Source organism: Melospiza melodia, chromosome 12 (genome assembly GCF_035770615.1).
Source record: "Melospiza melodia melodia isolate bMelMel2 chromosome 12, bMelMel2.pri, whole genome shotgun sequence".
Taxonomy (NCBI): domain Eukaryota; kingdom Metazoa; phylum Chordata; class Aves; order Passeriformes; family Passerellidae; genus Melospiza; species Melospiza melodia.
This window is the reverse complement of record NC_086205.1, coordinates 20,067,959-20,090,508: the sequence shown is the minus strand read 5'-3', so window position 1 is coordinate 20,090,508 and position 22,550 is coordinate 20,067,959. Positions and strand designations below refer to the sequence as shown.

Genomic DNA, 22,550 nt, shown 5'->3' with positions numbered 1-22,550 from the left:
GTGTTGGTAAGGAAAAATCTGTCTGGATGAATGTTGCATTCCCTTAGGGTGATTTTTTTCTTGTGAGCTGTCTCTGGCAGGGAGGACCCTGCCCTGGGGTGGCTGGGGTTTAGGGCAGAGAGGTTGCCGTTCCCCTTGGCTGCAGGCATTGCACAGGGAGCGGGATGCTGGCGGGGCCCCCAGCCCTGGATGCCTTGTGCTGGCCCATGACGGGATGCTTGGCGCCAGCCCTTTGCTCTTGGCAGGGGCCGTGTGATTTGGGATGGCCTGTGACGTGGGGCTCGGGCCAGGCTGGCCTCCCCGCTGCCTTTGGGAGCAGGGTAGCTAACAGCTGTGCTGCTGTGGCTGGGCAGGGAGAGGTCAGCCTCCACAGGGCCTCAGCTCTGCTGGGGATCCAGAGCCTCCAGCACCATCAGTGCCAGCACTGCTCTGACTTCAGTGCCACAGCCCCTGCATGAGTCTTGTGAGCACCAATCTGGCTCCTCCTGAGCTGATGGACACCAGTGCCAGCCATCCATCCACACTTCAAACTGCACTGAGGTCCATGCTCATGGGTAGCTGCTTTCCTTCTTGCTTGGACTGGGAGATCTTAGACCATGCACGATGTTGGCTCTTTCCCAGCAGAGAGTGGGGATTGGGCACAAGGTGACAGTTTCCAGCCAGTACCAGGGATGAGCTGAGAGGGGGCATCCCGAGGCAGGACAGAGCTCCTCAGATTAGGCTCAGAAGCCTGGGCAAGGTCCCATCTCCACATCCCCAAGCTGGACAGACCCCCATGTGGCAGCTTCCCAGCGCCTTTGATTTCCCACCAAGGCCCAGCTCCTGCTGCAGCAGGCAGGGAAGCCACGCTGGGCCCCGGGCACGTCTCCATCCAGCAGCCTGCCTCCTCGCTGGGCAGCAGCGGCGGTGTCCTCACGTTTCTCTGGGAAAGTTGCACTGCGCCTCTAGGATCAGATTTTCCGCCATATGATCGTGTGTTTTAAGTGGAAACAGCTGAAGAAGGGCCGGGAGAAGCCGGAGCTGCAGCTCCTTTTCTCCTCTTGGCTGGATGTTCCCTTACCCCATTTCCACAGTCCAGCACCCCCAAGAAGTCTCGGAGCCGGTGTTGTGGGCAGAGGTGTGGTGCAGCCCCCCAAAGCTGGGGTTTCATCACTCCTGCCCCAGGGAGCCCACAGGGGCTTCACCGTGCAGGCGAGCAGCGCTCCAGAGTGCCAGATGGCATTTTAATAAATAACAATACCCAGTTACTGCTTAGATGGGATAAGCCCTGTTGTAAATCTCCCCCTTTTCCCAGACTTTCAGTGGCCTTTGAAGACCTCCTCCTCCTCCTCCTCTTTATCTCCATCCAAGCCAAGATTAGAGCTCACATTCAGACCTGTTACAATGCAGCTTGTATCCCAGTCCCTCGGGAGCAGAGGGCTCATCCTGCCCGGCTGAAGACAGTTTCTTTGGCGTGCTTTGTAAGGCGATCCGCCAGGCTGGTACCTGGCGCTCTACTCCTGAGTTGCCACAGCATTTGATTTGGCATCTCATTCTCAGCCTCATTATCTTTATTTAATTAGCACACGGCCCTTCTGGGGGTTGTGCCGCTTCCCACACACTCCCTGCCACGCAGAGCTGCAGAGGCAGCTCTTGGAGGACAAGAGGAGCTGCTGGCCGGGGAGGGGAGCAAAGGCTCCCGCGTGCCTTTGGGCTGGGGTACATGGCACTCACACCCCACACCCTGCAGCCCCTGGGGTTTAGCTTTTCCCCAGCCCCATCCCTTCTCCTTTTCGTTAGGAGGCACCCAAACAGTTCAGGGAATTTGCTGTCAAGGGGCTCCCCAAAAATGCTCCTCCTCCACATCTGATGGATTTGTTGGAATTTGCACCTTTGTGTTGCTGGCTTCACACAAAGGCAGAAAAGCTGCTGTGCCAGGGTGAGCAATGAGCCCCCTCCTTGCATGTCCCCTCTGCTTGGGAGGAGGCCCACAGAGCCTGCACCCCACCTGGGAGGGGAGCTGAGTCTGTGTGGTGCAGTCCATGGATACCCAAACTGTAGGAGCACTGGGGGTGACAGTGTCCAGCATGACACCACACCTTCCTGAGACCCATTTCTCAGCCTTCTTGATGTTTCTTTTCTCGTGGCACCAGGTACTGAACATTTGGGCACAATCAGTAGGTAAGCGCAGGTCAAGCTGGGGCCAAAATCAGAATTTTTGCAAAAATAAATTTCCCTTGCAATCAGTGACTAATGAAAACATCACCCTGAATTAAATAAAAAAAAAAAAAATTGCCAAGCAAGCATTGCACTTGCCAACTGTTTGCAGCTTTGCATTGCAACATGGGCTTGCTGCATGAAACCCAGGAAGTGAAACTGCCTGGGATTAATTGCCCGGGATTCCAGATCAAAGGCAGCAGCAGGGAAGGCAGGGAGAGCTGCCGGTTTACAGCCAGGCAGCTCCACAATGGGTTACTTGTAACACAGTCGAGGAAATCTGCCCCTGCCGTCCTGCCTGTGACCCACTGTGGCTCAAGAGGCAGCTTTGCTTATTGAATTTTTTTTTCTTTTCTTAAAAAAAAAATAAAGAAAAAAATTGTTTTGTTGCCTGTTCCTTGGATGCCACTTCAAACCCCCAAAGGCTCTCTCCCTTCTCTCCCTTCAGATTTACTCCATTCACTTTTGGACTGCACTAGTGTGAAATATTTTCACCCAAAGGGTGATTATTTTACTTTATTTTAAATAACTGCCTTTTAAGAGAGACTTAAAAACAGAGTTACCACCTCGGCTGTAGCCAGGCTGTTGCTTCCACAGCTCTGCTCCATCTGTAGCCACTTACGACAGCGAGAAGGGAGCGAGCTGTGCAGGTTCATAAAGCACAGATCGTCCCGAACAAACCTGACTGCTGCCTCTAAAGAAATTACAGGGTTGATGGGCAAAGGGATATGATCAGTTTAATTTATCTAGGCTCAGGCGAGGCGTCCTGCTTCAATCCTACAGGGAGAGAAATAGCTGGAAGGATGCTGGAATATTGTAGAGTGAATGGGAAGCAGTTGAAACATGAAACATGGTAGTTTGGGGCTGATTTTTTCCAGTGTGTCGTGGCAATCCCTGCCTTTCCAAGGGGAGGGGACCCCAGAGTTTTGGGGATGCACAGTGGTTCATTGCTGCTTGCCTGCATCCCATGCAATAATGGAGGCTGCCTACGGGATGAGTCACTGCTCTCTGCTGCTGGCAGAAGGGTTTTATTTCGGTGGTTTTTTCAGCTCCCTTCCTTGAACTTTATTCACCACGGTGGAGATAGTATTTGGGAGTAGTACCCCCCTCTTCCCCCAACTCTGTGCTGCAGCTTTTTGAGACAGGATCAGGCCCTGGAGGAGGGTGGCTGATGAAAATCCTGGAGGGGCTGCCAGAGCCGGATGGCCGCGTTTGCCATGCCGGGAGTGCGATGCCCCATAGGGGTGCAGGGGCGCTTTACAGCAGGGCTCTGTTACTGTCCTCCTCCCTCCCATGCCCCACACAAATCCCCTCTGTGGCTGATCCCCGCTGTCAGGCCAGGCTGCCTCTCCCTGCCATCAAACCAGCGGCTCCTCTCCGCTTCGGTTCCCTGACCTGTTATCCTGTGGCTGTCACTGACTGTCATGTTCTCCCCAGAAGTGACCGCAGCACAGCACCAGGAGATGTGATCTGTGTGCAGAGGTTCAGAGTTGTTATTTTATTTGAGGACACTTCAGCAGGAAAAGTGCTTATGCAAAGCTCTCAGCAGGGAGAAGGGAGCCTGGCTTCCCAGCTCTGGCTGGATGGAGTCACGTTCCCACTCCAGAGCTCCCAGGCTCGTTCCGCAGCGTGCCGGCCAAGACAGTGGTTGTTGTACAGGCAGTTTCTTGCAGAGAAGAGATGACACAGCGGCTTATCCACCAGGGACCTGGGATCAGCTTTCAGCTCGGTTACTGCCTTCAAATGTGGCGGCTGAGAGCTGTCACACTGCCACCGAGGTCTTTATGCTCTGATTTATTAAGCAGAGTTGGAAATCTACACACTGGAGTGCATCTGGGCCTCAGTGCCTCTGCTGCTCTTCCCCTTCTTAACAGGGCTGGTTCATGGCTCGTCCCCCTCCTGCCAGGATGGCATAAGGATGCAAAGAAGAGGCCTTCACCCCTTGTGCCTGCACTGGGCACTGCTCAGGGGTGGCAGGGAGCTGCTGAAGGGCAGCTCTGCCTGTCCCTTCCTCCTGTGTCTGGGAGGCCGCTGTCGCCTTCGTGCCCGTAACCCACTGGGCACCGGCTGGCACTTCATGTGCTGGAGACCAAATGTTCTCCTGCATCCTTTGCAAGCCCCTGGCTGTCCTTGGCTGCCATGCCATGCTTGGGCTGTCAGCTTCACACAATCTCTGGTTGCTCCAGCTTCACTGTCCCCCCAACAAGCCTGTTCAGGGGGTTTTGTCCCTGATGGATCTGGGCTCCTCTCCATAACCAAAGCATGTTTGGCAGCTTTCTGAGCCCAGAGCATTCCTGTCCAAGAGGTTTCAGTCATCTCTCATTCCTCAACAATCTGGTTCCTTATGTGTGAATCTGCATCCACCCAGTTTGAGCCGCCCGGGACTCCAGCCGGGTGCGTCTGCCAAGGCTTCTCTGCGACCTCTGGGCCTCTGCTGTCCACATAAAGACACATTTTCTAGCGGCCTGGCTGTCCCAGGCTGGGGACACAGAAGCCCTGGACCTGCTGGCTTCCCATTGCTTGCCAAGGAGCAGATCTGTGCACTGCTTTGCCTTCCAGCCTGCACAGTCGGGACGGGCAAAGCTTTCATTTCCAAAGGGAAGGCCCAGAGGCTGGGTGAACTCAGGTCAAGGAGTGGAGTTAGTAGAGCCATGTAGTCAGTCCTGTTTTGACCAAAGAAGAGTCTCACTGCTGGGAGGCTCACACCCTGGGAGCAGGAAGCAGCTCCTGACACCCATCCAGGCAGAGGGGTGGGAGAGCAGGCAGCTGTCTCTGCAAGGGCTGCTCTCCCTTGGGCTTGCTGCTGCTTGGTGCCTGGACAAACCCAGGACAGCACCTGGAGCTGTGTGCGGGTCCCTGTGGGGCCGGCCTGGCAGCGTGTGACTCACAGCACTCCACGCCCCATGTGGGGCCACAACCAGCCGGAAAACTTCCACAGAGGGTGTCGGGAGATGCCTCATAGCAGGAAACTTCCACTTGCCACAGCCTGGTGAAGCACCAGGAAACCTCCTGCTGTTTTCAGGATGATGTGTGGCTGGCGTGGCAGGGTTACCTGCCCTGGGAGCTTCCCTAACGTGGTGGAGCGAGGAGGACGTGCCCTCCTTCGGGGCCATCGGTGCTGATGCAGCCCCAGCTGTGGCAAACAGGGTGATTCTGAACAGAGCCGGCGCCAGTGGCTCTCTCACCTCATCCGGCTGCAAACACAGAGCACAGAATCTGCTTCCTTGGGCAGCAGTGTGATAAATCAGGCTATTTCAAGGTTTGGGTCAGGCCGCTCTGCTCCTCGGCTCAAGTGCTGTTAAACCTTTCACGTGCCCCTCATTACAAACAAACACCTTGTGGTGCCAATGGGGCCGTATCCCAGGACTCGTGGCTCCTTGAAGGACCCTGATCGGAAGCGGAGGAGGGAGGTGGCAGTGATGCTGAAGCAGCTCTTCAGCCAAGGACCTGCAGGAATGTTTTCATCTCGCTCAGCGCTCCACTTGAGCTGACCTCGTGAGGTGCTGCCGCCCCGGGACTGAGAAGTGGCTCAAGAGCCTGAGGCGGAAGGTTTGGGGCTGAGTGGCTGATTTTGGGTGGTGGAGGCCTCTTGTAGGGGTTGCTGCAGGCAGTGCTGTAGAGGAATTCTTTCCTTCCCAGCCGTGTTTCCCCAGAAGCGAGAAGGGAGTATGGTAAGACCCTTAGGAAGGGCAGTGAAGAATCATAACTGAGGAATGGAGCTGTGGATGGAATTGCTCTGTCCCCCAAACTGCTGGTGGTGACCAACTCCTCCCACCTCCAATCACCTCGGACCTGCTGCTGGAGCCCAGCATTTCCCGGCAGAGCTGTGCCTGAGCCATCTGGTGCTTCCAGCAGCCCACTCTTCTCACCCTTCCCTGCCATGATTCCCTGGGCATGGCTGATGGCAGTGGAAAGGCTTGTAGGAGGCCTGAGGTCTTCAATCCACTGATCAAAGATTTGGCAGGGCAGTGAGGAGGAGTCTGCCCAGCTATGGTGGGAGCAGTGAATGTTTTCTGGGTTCACTTTATAACTCAGGTCTGGTTTTCTTTCCTCCAGCGTGCGGCCCAGGAACCTTCAAATCTAAGCAGGGGGAAGGTCCCTGCTCTCCCTGCCCTCCCAACAGCCGGACCACCTCTGGAGCAGCAATGGTCTGCACTTGTCGAAACGGCTTTTTCCGGGCAGACACGGACCCAGCAGACAGCGCCTGCACCAGTGAGTCCTGCTCTGGGCAGGGAGGGGAGCAAGGGAGGCTGTGGAGGTGATGGGGGTCTGTCTGGCATGGCTGTGCCCATGCCAGGGCAGAGCTGGACGTGAAGACACCCACATTTCCCTGCAGGTGTCCCCTCAGCCCCCCGCAATGTCATCTCCAACGTGAACGAGACGTCGCTGGTGCTGGAGTGGAGCGAGCCGCAGGACACGGGCGGGAGGGATGACCTGCTCTACAACGTCATCTGCAAGAAATGCAGCGTGGAGCGGCGCCTGTGCACCCGCTGCGACGACAACGTGGAGTTCGTGCCGCGCCAGCTCGGCCTCACCGAGCGACGCATCTACATCAGCAACCTGATGGCCCACACCCAGTACACCTTCGAGATCCAGGCCGTGAACGGCATCTCCAACAAGAGTCCCTACCCTCCCCATTTTGCCTCTGTCAACATCACCACCAACCAGGCAGGTCAGTGGAGCCACCAGGGAGCAGGGGCTGCATCTTCTCCACAGAGCAGAGTGGAGATTTCTTTATGACAGCCTGGGAGGCTGCAGTCCTTTGTGGTGCTGCCTAACTGGCTCTCTGGGCCTGCATCTAATCCCCTGGGTAAACTCTCTTCTCTGTTTAAAGCATGTCCCTAGAGGAGATGAGATCAAAATGCATGCAAGTGGAGAAGACTAGGGCTGGCAGATGCTCCAGAGAGCTCTGGATCTTCTAGACCTACCCCAGAGATGCTGTGCCTGCTGTGAGGGGAGGAGGAAGGAAATGAGATTTCTCTCCTGTGTGCCTGGGAAGGCTCAGCACCAGCCCAAGCCTTTGCAGGCAGCCAAGTGCTCTGCCATTCCCTCCTTCCTGCCGCTCTGGCCCCGCTCCAGCGTGCTGGTAATCTCCAGCCACTGCGCACTGATCTGATTTCACGGGTCTTGCTGCTGGGGTGGAGCACAGAGCTCCTGGCAAATGGAGGAGGGGAGGGAGCCCCAGTTTGGGTTGGCAGGGCCCTTCCCCAGACCAGTCTGCAGCTAGGCATGGGGTGAAGCATGACTTCAGTGCTATTTCTGGGGCTCCCCTTGGTGTTGAGATCACACCTCCTTATGGAGACTTGGGGGAGGCCATGAGTCTCAGAGCTTTTCCATGCCTTTCCACCAAGATTATCCAAGCAGGTCACAGGCAGAGCATTCCCTACACTGTGTGGGATGGTGGAGGTGGAAACCTGGTGCAGGTGGCTCATTCCTTCCCTGCCCTCCTTCCTAGCCCCATCTGCCGTACCAACAATGCACCTGCACAGCAGCACTGGGAACAGCATGACGCTGTCATGGACTCCCCCAGAGAGACCCAACGGCATCATTCTGGACTATGAGATCAAGTACTCGGAGAAGGTAAAGCAGGAACAGCCTTTTCCCTCCTCCAGCCCTTCTAGTTGGCCATCAGCACCATGGCATAGGGGGTTCCTCTAAACCTGGCTCCTGGGGGATGTGGGAGCCAACAAATGGAGGGTGGCTTCACAAAGGTGACACCCACGTCTCCCCTACAGCAAGGCCAGAGTGATGGCATCGCCAACACAGTCACCAGCCAGAAGAACTCGGTGCGGCTGGACGGGCTGAAGGCCAACGCTCGGTACATGGTGCAGGTGCGGGCGCGCACCGTGGCGGGGTACGGCCGCTACAGCCTCCCCACGGAGTTCCAGACCACTGCTGAGGGCGGTAGGTACCAGCACTGGCCTGCCTCCATCGCCCAGCCCTCCTGTGCCTGCTCCTTTCCCAGCCTGACCTCGATTCCTGCCTGTCCCTCCATCAGGTTCCACCAGCAAGACTTTCCAGGAGCTGCCTCTGATCGTGGGTTCGGCCACTGCTGGGCTGGTGTTCGTCATCGTGGTGGTGGTGATTGCCATCGTCTGCTTCAGGTACTGGCTTTCCAGGGAGGAGGGCTTCAAATCTGGGTTTGGGGGTTGCTCATGTGTGCCACAGAGCTTTCCCCTTCACCTGTGGGCAGAGCTCTGGCAGCTCCAGTCACAGAGTGAAGGACTGCACCAGCCACACATAGGTCCCAGAGCGGGGGTCCTGTGGGAGGATTGTGCCTCTGCTTCCCCAGCAGGAGCTGGGCTCTGCCCAGGCTCCTGCCATGCACTCAGCACAACTAGGCCATCTCCTCCCATCGCACCTCAGGTGGAGGGATGGCTCTGTGCACAGGTTGCCAGAGGGAAGGCTCTCTGGCAGAGGCTGTCTGTGCTGGGATTTGGAAGTTGGCAGTGAATGTCTTTGCCCCATCAGGAAAGGGATGGTTACTGAACACCTCCTCTCGTCTCCTTTGGGCAGGAAGCAGCGCAACAACACCGACCCTGAGTACACAGAGAAGCTGCAGCAATATGGTGAGTGTGAGAGCCCAGCAAATGGACTCTGACTGCCCTCTCCCAATTCCTGTCCCATGCAAAGGGACAGCCTTTTCTAACAAGGGGTGGGCTGACAGCCAGCCAAGTGGCTTGACATCTGTCACCCTTGCTGTGTCCCTCCTGGTGATGGCTTCTGTCCTTGCAGTTACCCCTGGTATGAAGGTGTACATTGACCCTTTCACTTATGAGGACCCAAACGAAGCTGTCCGGGAATTCGCCAAAGAGATTGACATCTCCTGTGTGAAAATTGAGGAGGTCATTGGAGCAGGCAAGTCCTGGGGCTGGGCACAGCAGGTGCTGACACTGCTGCCTCTCACCCTGTCCTGTGGCTCACTGTACTGCTCCCCTCTCTCCTTCCCACTACAGGGGAGTTTGGTGAGGTGTGCCGTGGGCGCCTGAAGCTGCCTGGCCGCCGCGAGATCTTCGTGGCCATCAAGACCCTGAAGGTGGGCTACACGGAGCGGCAGCGGCGGGACTTCCTGAGTGAGGCCAGCATCATGGGCCAGTTCGACCACCCCAACATCATCCACCTGGAGGGCGTGGTGACCAAGAGCCGCCCCGTCATGATCATCACGGAATTCATGGAGAACTGTGCGCTTGACTCCTTCCTCCGGGTGAGCATCCATCCCCTCCTGCCCTGGGCTGGGGGGTGCAGTGCCTGGGGGGGCAGCAGCTCTGAGCCCTTCTCCATCTCTCTGCATTGTCATGCTGGTGTCCCAGGGTTAAGCTGTGAGTGAGAGAAGGGGGTGGCTCTAGAGAGGAGGAAGGTGATGGTGGTAGCGCACTGGGATCCTTCCTCAATCTGTTCAGGGTGTTGCAAACCCCTCTGATCTCTCCTCCGGCAGCTGAATGATGGGCAGTTCACAGTCATCCAGCTGGTGGGAATGATGCGAGGCATTGCCGCTGGCATGAAGTACCTTTCGGAGATGAACTATGTGCATCGGGATCTGGCTGCCCGCAACATCCTGGTCAATAGCAACTTGGTCTGCAAAGTATCTGACTTCGGGCTCTCCCGCTTCCTGGAGGATGACCCAGCTGACCCCACCTACACCAGCTCCCTGGTACGGGACACTCACAAGGGATCTGGGATCTGGGGGTGGGGGGAGACACCTCAGGGATGCACTAATCATGGAGCTGTGTATCCGTGCAGGGAGGCAAGATCCCGATCAGATGGACAGCTCCTGAGGCCATCGCCTACCGCAAATTCACTTCAGCCAGCGACGTGTGGAGCTACGGCATTGTCATGTGGGAAGTGATGTCCTACGGGGAGCGACCTTACTGGGACATGTCCAACCAGGATGTGAGTGCTCTCTGGGGAGGAGGGAACCGGGAGCTGTAGGCTGCCTGTGGGAGCCAGGTGGCTCACAACCTGCCTCTGCCTATCTTTCTGCAGGTGATCAATGCTGTGGAGCAGGACTACCGCCTGCCACCCCCCATGGACTGCCCCACTGCACTGCACCAGCTGATGCTGGACTGCTGGGTGCGGGACCGCAACCTGAGGCCCAAATTTGCACAGATTGTCAACACGCTGGACAAGCTCATCCGCAATGCTGCCAGCCTGAAGGTCATCGCCAGTGTCCAGTCTGGGTCAGTGACATCCTTGTTTCCAGCCAGCACTTACCCCAACTCCAGGGAACACTGGAGTGATTGGGAGGGAGGGGATAAGAATGGGGATCCCTTGCTTCCAGTTACACCTCTCTGTGCCCTGCTCCTTGTGACCTGTGGCTCTCTTGCCCTTTAGCATCTCGCAGCCGCTCTTGGACCGCACTGTCCCAGATTACACCACCTTCACCACCGTGGGAGACTGGCTGGATGCCATCAAAATGGGACGGTACAAGGAGAACTTCGTCAATGCTGGGTTTGCCTCCTTCGACCTGGTGGCACAGATGACTGCAGAGTACGTCCCTGCTTGGAGGGGAGGAGGGAGCAAACTGGGACTGGGGCTGCTGCACACTCTCCCTTGCCTATTTGACAGTCTGACAGCCACCTCCTCCCACCTGGGTGCATGTGGGCTGAATTAAGGACTGGGATTCAGCATCCAATCCCAAGGGAGTTCAGGTTTAGGATTCAGCATCCGGTCCCCTCTGGTGTTAGAGGGAGCACTGGAGCTTGGCAGAGGGCTGTAATGATGGATAGAGCCATTGCCCTAGTGGGGCAGGGCCACATGTTGATGTTGCTGGTGGCTGGGGGCTGAGTCGTCACCTTTTCCTTGCAGGGACCTGCTGAGGATAGGGGTGACGCTAGCAGGGCACCAGAAGAAGATCCTGAGCAGCATTCAGGACATGAGGCTGCAGATGAACCAGACGCTCCCAGTGCAGGTTTGACCACAGGGGACTCTGCATTGGAACGGACCAAGGGAACCTGCCATAAAGGTTCAGTTTGCGGTGCAGCCCAGCTTCCTGTTTTCCCCTCCACACGGCGCTCCTCTGCCTCGGACGGTCGCCTGGGACGGGATGGGACGGGACGCCCTTCCCTGGATCGAAGGCACTCATGCTGAGGGAGCCCAGCTTTTCGTCCCTTGTTCTGGAATGGCGAGGCAGCGACACATCTTCATATTGAAGATGGATTATGGGACAGAGATGGCACATCCCACTTCCCACCCTGTCTTGGTGCTCATCGGTTTGAAGAGTTGTTCTGCTTCTTGGATTTCTTTTCACCCTGTTTTCCCCCAAATCCTCACTTCCCTCACCTCCCCGAGGCCACAGACTGTTGACCCGTCCGCCGAGTCCGTCAGACATGTCCGAAGCTTTCCCTAACTCGGTTCCCCATGTGGAAGCAACCGGGGGAGGCCGAGCCAGCGACAGGGCTGGGGCCACCAGCCCCAGACAATCACTCCTCTTCTCCAGCCCTGGCAAGCCCTCCGCCCAAGGGTCTGCACTGGAACGTGTCCGAAGGGAAGGCTTTGCTCCCTTTCTTGGCTTTGCACGCCAGAACCCGAACCCGATTTACTATGCAGGGAGTTAGGCAAAAAAAAAAAAAAAAAAAAAAAAAAAAAAAGAAAAAAGAAAAAAAAAGAGATATATTAAAAAAAGATAAGAGGGAGCAGAAACGGGAGGGAGGGGGACCAGGTGCCCGGCTCCTCATCTCTTACCCTCTTGGTTCTCCTGGCCGGCTCTGGACTGCAGAGCGAGGCCATCAGCACGTTTGCACAGGGACCCTCCGCCCCCGGACCGACGGACGGCAGCCGCTCCCCCGAGGGCCGGAGAGCGGGGCTGGGGCGGGGGCTGCGCCGGGGGCCGCGCCTCCCCCAGCCTCCTCTTTTATGCAGAAGGAGCAGGCGCCGCCCGCTCCTGACACACGCTGTGATTGCTGCCAAAAGACTCACTCACCTTTCCCTGAGGATTCACTGCAGCCCGGTTCCTCCGAGCCGAGGGAGAGACTCCCAGCGTGCCTGAGTGTGCGTGAGTGTGTGCATGCGTGCGTGGGTGTGTGCTGGCCGCAGGACTGTGGGAGGCAATGGGCAGAATAAAGGCAATAAGAATTTTACCCAAGTTTCCTTTGCTCGATCGCGCTCTCATTGGATGGGCCCGGCTGCCTGCAGCTTCGCTGCCCACCAGGGTCATCCTTCTCCTCCTCCTGGCCGACCCCAAGCTGGCTGCGTGCCCCTTTCTGCTCTCCCCTTCTCTTGCTGTCATGTTTTCAGGTTGTCCGACAGGGACCAGGCAGTGATCCTGTACCAACCCTGTGGTGCTGGGAGACACAGCATGCTCCCCGTGAGGCACACAGGGTGGAGGCTCTGAGACCCAGGTCAGAGCCAGTCAGGAAACTCTAATGTACTAGGAATACTCAGCATTTTTCCCCTCTACCCTCCTCAAGTCAAGCTGGAACTGTGGGAAGCAGACAGGGAGCGTGAAAGCCAAGCAGGGAACAGCAATGCCCGCTGCTTATCCAATGCCAGAGGGTCCCCACAGCTCCGGGGCTTCTCCATAGGGCACTGCTCCTCCCCTGCCTCCCTCTGGGCAGCCTGCCCTCCGCAGGAGGGTTGCAGCAGCCCCTGGCACCCCTGGATTATGGCCTCACTCCTCGTCTATAAAATGGCTCTTGAGCAGGGGGAGCTCAGCAGGGTGAACAGACCAGATGCAGGTGGCAAGGTGCCCCCCTGGGAGAGCAATCTGGGGGCCATGCCCTCAGTCTAGGGGAGATTTGTCCACAGTGGCCAAGTGGAATCCCAGTTCCTCATCCTGGGTTTCTCAGGTCCCCCTTGGCTGCACTACCTTGTTAACTGGCTTTTGGGGTGCTTTGCTGGCATTCCATAGGGGCGAGTGTTGTCTCCCCAAAATGAGGGGGTGCACCCCTGTGCTCCCCAGTGTTTGGCCCTGATCCCCCCCTCCCTGGGCTGACACAGCAGCTGCTGTTTTTTCCCTTCCCTTGGAACAGGCCTGCCCTTGGGTTTCTCATTAACCCTGTCCTCCTCCACAGGGTAAACAAGTCCAGGAAGGCAGGTGGCAGCAGGAATGGTCTCCCCACATCCCGCCATCTCCTCTGTGGGATGTATCTGGGATGTTGGCTGACAGGGACACCACAGCCCCATTCTGCTGGGGTTTCCCATCCTGGCTTGCTCCCTACCCTGGCAGCTCCCCAGCCCCACCGTGGTGGGACCCCAAACAGCAGCACTGGGCAGACCTCACCCCTCTCCCAGATCAGAGGAAACCTGGCATTGAGAGGCTTCTAAGAGCAAGTGGCTGAAGGGATATGAGAGCCTGTTTGGGGCTTGCTAACCACCCACAGCCCCCCATGCAGAAGCACAATGGGGCACAGGGGCTGCCCCTGCCTCCCTTGCCCCCCAGCCCCTGCTGCTGCAAAGTTTGGGGTCCCACCAGCCCTGGTGCATCTCAAACATCCCCATCTCAGTCCCCCATCCTGGCCTGGCTTTGCTTTGAGGAGGGGTTGTTCTCATTTTAAACAAGAAACCCCTTCTCCCACCCTTCTCTATGCACACCCTGCTCCCTTGGGGCAGGACACACCATCCCTGCAGCCAGCCCCGGGTCTCGCCCCAGCCACAGGGGTGCACCCAGCAGCTCCCCACATCCTGTACCTGCCTCCTCCCTTTCCACACAGATCTGGGGGAAAGCTGTGTTCCATGGTGAAAGAAAAGCAACAGCGAAAAAAACAGCAGCCAGGGAAATCAATGCGAGCGTGCGTTTGTAAAAATATTTTTTAACGGAAAGACTTTTTTTCAATTAAATTATTTAAGGAATTTTATGGAGGTCTGTGGTGCCTGCGTGGTTCTTGGGGGGCTCTGGGTGGCAGGGCGCCCTGTGCTGGGCAGCTGAGGGTGTGTTTGGGCACTATGTGTGTAAAAGTGGGTCCGTGGCAGTGAGCAGGAGCCACTTGACCCCACGGGGGTGCAAACCCAGTCCAATTCCCTCCCAAAAGATGCTCCCTGCCTCCTCCTGGGACAGCCAATGGGTGAGGATGTTTTGAGGGGCTGAGTGGACCAGATGATGCTCTCAGGGCCGCCAGCCCTCGGGTGCCACTGCGGGAACATCCTGGGGCCATGGGAGCAGCGTGGGGTGGCCCTGGCGACCCTGGTGGCCCTTGGGGACCCTGGTGGCCAGGCTGGGCTGGGGACACGGCAAGCCCTGCCTGCACCCTGCCTGGGCTCTGCGCTTCCCCCCTCCCAACCCGTGCAAAAGAGCCTTTTGTGCTGCTGGGTTTTTTCCCCCCTTTTAATTCCTAACCAGGAGATTAAGGGAAGACAAAGGCTGCGATTGTTCCCGCTCTGCAGAGAGCTGGAAAGTTCGGGGAGGGGGGATCGTCCCTTTGCAGACAGGCCCAGAGGAGGGGGACAGACGCCCCAGGTGGAGGGGCCGGGATGGGGGAACACCCTGGGAGCGGCGGCGGAGGGTCCCGGGGCACAGCCGGGATCAGGGCACGCTAAGGGGATCCCTGCCGGGGTGGCCCCGCGGCTCCGGCTCCAGCGGGAGGGTGGGAGGCTCTCCGCAGCAGAGGAGGAGGAGGAGGAGGAAGGCTGAGGAGGATGGCTTGGCCGGCTCGCCGGCTGCTTGGCGTTTTCCCTGCTAACTCTTGGCTGACACCTCAACAACTTGGCAGGGAGAGGATCCCGCAGCCCCGTCAGCCGCCTGGGGCCGGCGCAGCTGGAAGGGATCACGGCTCGGCACGGCTCGGCACGGCTCGGCACGGCCGCTGTGACCCGGCAGGACAGCGCGAGGCACGGGGCAGGGAGGGCACAGGCGTTCCGCACCATGCCTTGTCCCACTGGCACCCTGTGCCCAAGGGAGAGGCCGAGCCCAGCCGTGCCGGGGCCGCATCCTGAGCCCGCAGAGCCCGGGATGGCCGGACGCCGGCCAGGCGGGTCATTGCCTCAGGCTGGAGCCAAGGACACACATGACCCGGGAGGGGGCTGTCCCCACAGCACGAGGGACAGGACCCGGCACATTTTCCCATGCTCACAAGAAGCCACGAAACACCCACGAACACCCCAGTTCTGCTCCTTCTGTTTCCCGTTAAGATTATTTATTGGTAATTTTTAAGACCACTTACAGACTCTGTTCACGTGCCAGGACCCTACACGGCTTTTTCCCAGGGCTTTTTTTTTAATTATGAAAAAAAAAAACCAAATTGTTTTAATCATTTTCTTTCCATTCCTTCCTTCCAGTCTCCTTTGGTTGCTAGCAGAAGACTTGCACATGGTGCAGCATCCGTCCTTGTCTGCCACCACCACAGCCTGTCCTCCCTGCCCACTGCTGCTGGAGCCCTCATCAGGGCTGAGTGTCCCCACAGGGGGACAAGAGCCCCAGAAGCTGCCAGCCAGTTCTGGAAAAGGGGATCTGAGGCCCGGGGGGCTGCCTTGGGGAGCAGGAGGCAGCTCTCTTGCAGATGCCTGGGAGCTGACATCGTCTTTGGCAGCACAGCCAGCGAGCAAATGCACCCACATCAATCACCCCACGCCTGTCTGCCGTGTTTGGGGAGCAGAATCTGACCCAACACTGGACCAGGAGGCAAAAAACAGCTTTGGGTTATTAAACAAGACCAGGTCAATGCCTTGACCCAGTGTGGTCTGGGAAAGACTGGATCTTCAGGAGAAATCTGATGGAAAGCAGCGGTGGCCTTGCTGGTGGGGCTGGGGCTGTGCCAGGGGCTGCATTGCTCCCACCAAGGGCTGCCCTGGATGGAAATGCCGGCTCCTTCGGGAATGAGGGGAGCAAAGGACTGCTGCATGGCTGGAAGTGAGATGTAGACATGCCCCCATCCCTGCTAGCTCGCCTTACCCAGGTTTCACTGGCCAACACCCCTGCCCTGTCCTGAAGCATCACAGATATTGACGCCTGTTCCCCATGTGGCAGATTACCCATGCCACTCCCCACCCAGCCCTTCATGCCACCTAAATCTGGCATTTCCAGCTCAGGAGACCCTTCACCGTGCCCCGGTCCCCCAGCAAGCCCAGCCCCGCTGCTGCCGAGCCCCCTCGCTGCCGCTGTCCCGCTTTGATCCCCCGGAGCCGGGGCCGGTATCGCCGCCGGGGCCGGGGGCCGCCCCGGGTGTCAGACTGGTTCAGCCGCACATTTCTGGCTAATGAGAAATTTCCTCTCCCCGGCGCTCGGCCAGGTTTTTTTTAGCTCCGGTATCGCTACCCCACCTCTGCCTGGGCCACGGCAGGCTGAGTCACGGGGGGCCCGGGCCGCTCCCGCACCGGCACCGGCACCGGCACCGAGCCGGCCGGCACCCCCTGCCCGTGCCTTCCCCGGAGCCCGGCACAGCCAAAACTGCCGTGACCCATCGTGTTGTGAGAGCCAAACCCCCGGAGTGATGCCCGAATCCGGGCGCTGCTCTGGAGCCGGGGCAGACGGGCTGAGCCTGGGGAGGGCTCGCTGCAGAGCCGGGGGGGTTCGGCTGCCATCCCCTGCTGTGCCCCACGGTCCCGGCTGCCCCGTCCGTGCTCGGGGAACCACAGCTCGGGGCGGCTGGGGAAGTTCAAAGGAAGAGGAAAAGCAGCAGCCCCACTGTGTGTGAGGGTTTGGGCTCGGATCCCCACTCCCCATGTCACAGCCTGAAGTCATTTTGTGCCATTAACGGGTTTTCTCGCTCTGAACTCGCTAATGAGCCTGCGTGGGAAGCAGCAGGGACCGAGGGCCTCCAAACTGGGGCAGTGGAGGGAGAGAGTGGCTCCTAGCAGGGCATATCGGGGGGAGACAACTGTCATCCACCCTGAACTCCCTGCCTTGAGTCCTGCTTGCTCTTTGTGCTCCACAGCCAGCCCCACTAATCCCCAGCACATCCCTGACACCCCACCAACCCCACACAGGTACCTGGAAAGAAGGGTGGCTCATGTCACCACCTCACAGGGTGGCTCAGATACTGCCACCTCCCTGGTGTGGTTTCCCCCCATCCCACTGTCCCCATTGTCACCCAGGCGGGAAGCAGGACTGCACCCCGGGAGGATGAAGCTGAAACCATGACCCATCCCCAGGGCATGACTCAGGCTGTGCCAGGTGACTTCTGCTGGAAAGCACCTTTCAGCACCACCCCCATTCCTGTCCCTATCCCAATCCCTGTTCCCGTCCCCGTGCCTGACCCCATCCCCATCCCACAATGGCACAGAAGGACCCCACAGGAGGCACTGGTAGAGAGGAGCGAGGTAAAAGCTCCATGGAGGTGTTGGATGTTTCTGTCCACAGCCCAGCCTTGCAGGAAGCAGAGCAGGAGGATGAGCCCAGCCTGGGGCAGGAGCAGAGGAGCAGGAGTGCCGAGGTGTGTGAGGCAGCGTCACCAGAGCTGTGCAAACAAACAGGCAGGACTGAGGGACGGGGGAGAGCCGGGCAGAGGAGTGGGGAGGGCCCATCCCAGAGCACCCTCAGCTCTGGGGCTCAGGAGACCAAGGACCCAGGGCATGGAGCCATAGCACAGCACGTCTGGGGGCTGGAATGAGGCAGGAGCTGCCCCGACAGTGTGATGGCAGCCGTGCTGTGGTCCCAGCCATTGTCGCATTCCCCTTGGGCCCAGGGACACGGACAGGGACAGGGACAGGGACAGGGACAGGGTGCTCGGCACCAGGGCTGTGGGCTCCCGTTCACACGCCCTGGCGGGGGGGCAGAGGGTGATGGACGAGGCCTCCATGCCGGGATAATCCCGTCCCTGCGGCCGCGGCCGGCATTTATCTCGCGCCAGGACTGACGTCACCCCCCAAGACCCCAGCCAAGGAGGCCTCACTGCTCTTCCTGGCTTTTCCCAGGGACGAGGGGCTTTGGGCCCCTCGCCCCAGGCTGCGAGCAGGTGGATTTATGACTACAGCCATGCTCCAGCATCCAGGGGACAGGAGAGGCAACGAGACCTTTATGGCTTTAATACACCTTTCTGACAGTGAAGTTTAAATGGCCTCGTAAACCCCCTTGTCACCCACCCCCAGCAGAAGGCAGCAGTTTATTAGGGCTGTAATTCTTCTCCTGGCATTCCATCAGTGTCCTTTTAATCTGCACTTGGGGGTTTTTTATTTCTGCTTAATACCAGCAGCTGTAAATGCTGTTAGGGATCATCTTGTGCAGGGACCCTCCGGGGGGAGACTGGGCACCGGGGCACGGATAGGGTGGAGCAGGGGGAGCTGGAGGCCGGGACAGCCCAGTTCCAACCGAGGGGTCAAAGCGGGGAAGAGGAGCCAAATTTTCCTGCTCTGAGCACATGGCTCCTCTGCAAAGCAGGCCCAGGCAGGAATGCATCCATGATGCAAGGAAAGCCTTTCCAGGGAACCTTGGGATTTCAGCAGCAGAGCCGGGCCGGGAGCTAATCCTTTGTGCCAGGCTTTCCATTTTCATCTCATTAAGTGCTGCTCTCTGTGCCGCTGCCCTCTCGGTGTTTCTGGCGGGGAGATAAGTCTGCGTGCTCGCTGCGCCGAATCCTCCGCGCCTGCTCGCCCCGCGCTGACGCTGGCAGGCAGCTTCCATCCAATTACAGCGGGGTGAAGCTCATTTTAATTGCATAGAGCAACTGGGATTACGCAGACTTTATCTCCTAATTCCCTCTTTATCTCTTAACTTCACACTCACTGCTTGCATTGAAGGCAGGACAGCCTGTGCCGGGGTTTGCTGGTTCTGAAGTACCCTTTCCCCCTGCTCCAACCCCTTGCCCAGATGGGGTTGGCTCCTAAATGCTGATATTGGGGAGCCCTCTGTGTGCCGTGGAGTCACAGCCTCCAGATACCCCCACAGCACCTGGGGGTCAAGCCAGGGGATGGCACCCATTACAGCAGCTGTTTGGGAGGAGGGCTCGTCCTGGAGCTGGTGTCACCTGGAGGCAGAGACTCTCTGGGAGAGGCTCCGATGGGCACACCATGAGTAAAGGGCTCTTTGTCTTTACAGCCCATGGTAGTGGGTGCCCAGCACCACTGCTGCGGCTGCTGCAGAGCTCAGGGGGTCCCTGTGAGGGAGGGACAGGTTGCTTGCCACCAAAAATGCACACTGAGGACAGCAAGCATCTCAGCCAGCTCCTTGGGGACTCTCGAGGACCCTTTATCTGCTCTGTGCACTTAACCAGGATGAAAGCTTCTGCAGGGCTCTGGGGCCTTGTTAGTGGAGTCGAAAGATGTCTTTTAATCTCTCCAGGTATGAATAGCACCCATGGGTCCCTGACTCCCCTACAAAGGGCAGCCCCCACCATTCCTCTCTGCAGCAGAAGCAGACAGAACCATGATACTCTGCTCTTCCCACCTCTATTTATTCACCCCCTGAGACATGCCTGGGCTCCCCCAGCCACCCTGGCCTGGGCATCCAGCAACACCCTCTTGGTGTGTGGACACATCCACCCCGACCCAGAGCGAGCTCTTGAGATAGCGAGATAGCCAGAGGCTGCCCCGGATGGGGCACTTGGCAGGGCTGGCCTGATAGCAAACCAGCAGCTGGTCCCCTCTCCCTGCAACATTTCCCTGTTGGTTTGATGCCTCTTGGCTTCGTGGAGCACCAGGTGCCAGGCTCACCCTGCTACAGGTGGGTAAACTGAGGCAGCAGGGCAGGGGTCAGGTGTCTGGCTTAGCAAACTCTGCATCAGCACAGCTGGGTGTTAATTAGATACCATTAGCACACGCTAATTAATGTAATTCCAATGACCCACAATTCTGGAGCGTGAGAGCTGCTGCTCGCCCTGTGCCATTGCTGTGAGCAGCTGTGCCCCTGCCACGGCTGGTGGCAGCAGGAAGGGGCACAACCGATGCCAGTGCCAGTGTCAGGCCACCAGCGCCTGCCAGGGCTCCTTCCTGCAGGCTGGCACGCTCCTGGCCCTATCCCCAGGCACTGCCAACACAAGCCAGACCCAGCGGGTCAGGCATTTCGGGGGCTGGCAGAGCCACACTAAACCTGTCAGTTCTGACTGCAGGAGTGTCCCAGTGCCCATCTCCTTGGCGTCCTGCCCCCCATGGATGGGGCCGAGCACACGGGGGGCAGGGCAGGGCTTTGGCGCGGGGCTGTGGCAGCCAAAGGGTGACTCCTAATCCGGCGGCAGCTGCGGGGCCCAGGCTTGCTTGCTCAAGGGATACGGCAGCTCGGTCAACAATCCCTGGCCCGTTTCGGGGGGATTAGCTGCCCCCCGGGGAGGGAAGGGGCCCACATGGATATGGGGCGGGTGGGAACACAGCCCAGTGGGAACAAAGCCAGACAGGGAGGCAGCAGGGAGCAGGCACCCGCCATCCCACAGCGTCCCCAGGGTGGGGGACAGGGGCTCGGGGACTGTCCCTGTCCCCATCCTGCTCTCACACTGCAGAGTGCTGACAGGAGGGAGCTCTGGTTATCATCCCCCACCGCCCCAGCACGATAACCCTGCGCCAGCGTCCAGCCACCCCCCTGACCCCGTGTCCATCCTCATGTCCCACTATGGCAAGGCCCAGGGGGAAGTGGCACAGGAAATACCCGAGTGCTGGCACTTGGGGGCTCCTGGCAAGCAAGGGCATCTGAGTAAACTAGTCCTTGTTTGCCACAGGTTGGCCAGCTGGGGATGATCCAGGCTGGAGGAGGCCATAGGGTATAAGGTCAGCCAGGAGGGGAGCTGGGTTCTGGTGGTGGGAGCCTCCCACACATCCAGGGGCAGTCTGAGACCACTAAAACACCTGTGGATTCAAACTGGGAGGCTCCAACTCCTGCCCAAGCAGCAGGTAGGACACATGAGAGAGGAAGAGGACAGTTTGCCTTGGTGACATCCAACCCTATGTTTCCCATGTGCACAGGACCCCTCCATTCCCTCTGCATCCTGCTTGGGGAACGTGTGTGGTCCTGGTGCAGGGACCCTTTGCCACTGTTTGGGGTTACTGATCTGCAGGGTGTCTGGGAGTGGCCCTGTGGCCCTCAGTCTTGGCTGGGGCGAACCCCAGGACCGTGTGTACCCTGGGTTTACTGCCCTGGGAAGCAGAAGCCCCCCCCAGGGCAACTCCCTTGGGGGCTGAGAGGGTCCCAGGGTAAGTGCAGGTCCCTTTGATGCCTTAAATTGGGGCCACGGAGGCAGGAGAGACTGGGGCACGCACCCAAGGAGAGTGTCCTGGGTGGTGGCACTTGGGGAATAAGCCCCCACCCTGGGGACATGCACTGGGTACATGTTTGGGGACAAGTACACGTGTAGCTGGTGCTCCCCCCTCAGCCCTTTCCCCACGGGTGCTGAGCAGGGGCCGCTTTTCTGCTCCGTTAGGCACGGCTGTGCCGGCACATAATGACATGGTAATTGTGAGCGCAGGCCCGGCCACACGCACCGCCCGGCTCTCTGGCCAGCCCTCCCAGACCCGGCTAGGGGGCTGCTGCCCGGGGGGTCCCACTGCTGCCCCCTCCCCTGCCCATGGGACCCCCGTGTCCGGCTGCACCCGGGACTTGCCCCGTGGCAGCGAGGGACGGAAACCTCTCGGCAGGACGCGGTCACCTCCTCGCCTGGGAGCTGGGAAACCTGTTCCTCCCGTGGTGTTTACACGGGTAAGAGGGGTCCTCTGCCGCTGCACATCGCATTTTCTGCTTGGTCACTTCCATCTGTGTCCCCGCATAATGATTTTTTCTGCTACATTAATTTAACACACTGCGGCGAGCCGAGGCGCTGGGACCCCGGGCTGCTTAATTGTGTCAAAGGAAAGGCTCCTGCTCCCGCTTCCATTGGCAGCCAGGGCTGCTGCGGGTGGGTGTCCCTGCGGGGGGGTGGGAAGGGGTCTCAGGGTGGTCACAGGGCTGAAGGGAGGCAGAGGTGGGTGTCAGAAAGGTGTTGGGTGTCAGAGGGGTTGGGTGAGCCCCCCAGTCCTGGGGCTGGCAGCAAGTCCTGGCTCAGACTGGGGGCTCTGAGCGGAGGGTGAGGGGCGCTGGGGACCCTAAACTTCCCTTCTAAAGAGCCTGGCTCCAAGGGGCATCTCACATCATCCCTTCCGATGCTGCAGCAGGGTGGCAGCGGCACATCCCGGCGGCCAATTCCCTGCTCGGGGCCGGCACTCCCCGCCCGGAGCCGGCGGGAGCCAGAGGGTTAAGTGCTGTTTGTGTTGGCTGAATGAGGCGGGAGCCGAACAAGCCCCCACAAATGGAGGTGAAGGGCTGCCCAGACGGGATGTGACAACCCGATTTCAGGGCTGTCAGCCCCAGCATGGTGGGCATTGAGCGGGGACATTCCTCCCCGGCCCTCCCCGCTGCCCTGGCTCCAGCCCCGAGACACCGACAAAGGCAGCGGGCAGGCGCTGCCACCTCGCCCCACCATCTGGGGTGCCGTGGGGCATCCGTGGGGCACGGCGGCGCTGGAGGAACCCCCAGTGAGAGGGGGATGCTGGAGGCCCCCTCCCCTCCCCGCTGGCGGCCCCGCCACAAG

General features: G+C 59.0%; 1 protein-coding gene across 3 annotated transcripts in view; it reads left to right on the top strand.

Moving 5' to 3' along the window:
* EPHB3 (EPH receptor B3) overlaps positions 1 to 13,988 on the top strand; it is a 29,227-nt gene extending 15,239 nt beyond the window's left edge. For 2 of the 3 annotated variants that reach the window (XM_063167195.1, XM_063167196.1), the window contains exons 4-16: positions 6,253 to 6,408; positions 6,533 to 6,868; positions 7,652 to 7,776; positions 7,932 to 8,100; positions 8,195 to 8,300; positions 8,668 to 8,765; positions 8,932 to 9,054; positions 9,153 to 9,400; positions 9,632 to 9,847; positions 9,937 to 10,086; positions 10,180 to 10,373; positions 10,528 to 10,683; positions 11,002 to 13,988. In XM_063167195.1, the coding sequence (XP_063023265.1) occupies positions 6,253 to 6,408; positions 6,533 to 6,868; positions 7,652 to 7,776; positions 7,932 to 8,100; positions 8,195 to 8,300; positions 8,668 to 8,765; positions 8,932 to 9,054; positions 9,153 to 9,400; positions 9,632 to 9,847; positions 9,937 to 10,086; positions 10,180 to 10,373; positions 10,528 to 10,683; positions 11,002 to 11,110 (2,186 nt within the window). In that variant the 3' untranslated portion in view covers positions 11,111 to 13,988. The remainder of the gene's footprint in view (positions 1 to 6,252; positions 6,409 to 6,532; positions 6,869 to 7,651; positions 7,777 to 7,931; positions 8,101 to 8,194; positions 8,301 to 8,667; positions 8,766 to 8,931; positions 9,055 to 9,152; positions 9,401 to 9,631; positions 9,848 to 9,936; positions 10,087 to 10,179; positions 10,374 to 10,527; positions 10,684 to 11,001) is intronic. The other variant, XM_063167197.1, reaches the window with a different exon arrangement.
* Positions 13,989 to 22,550: the final 8,562 nt, after the last annotated feature.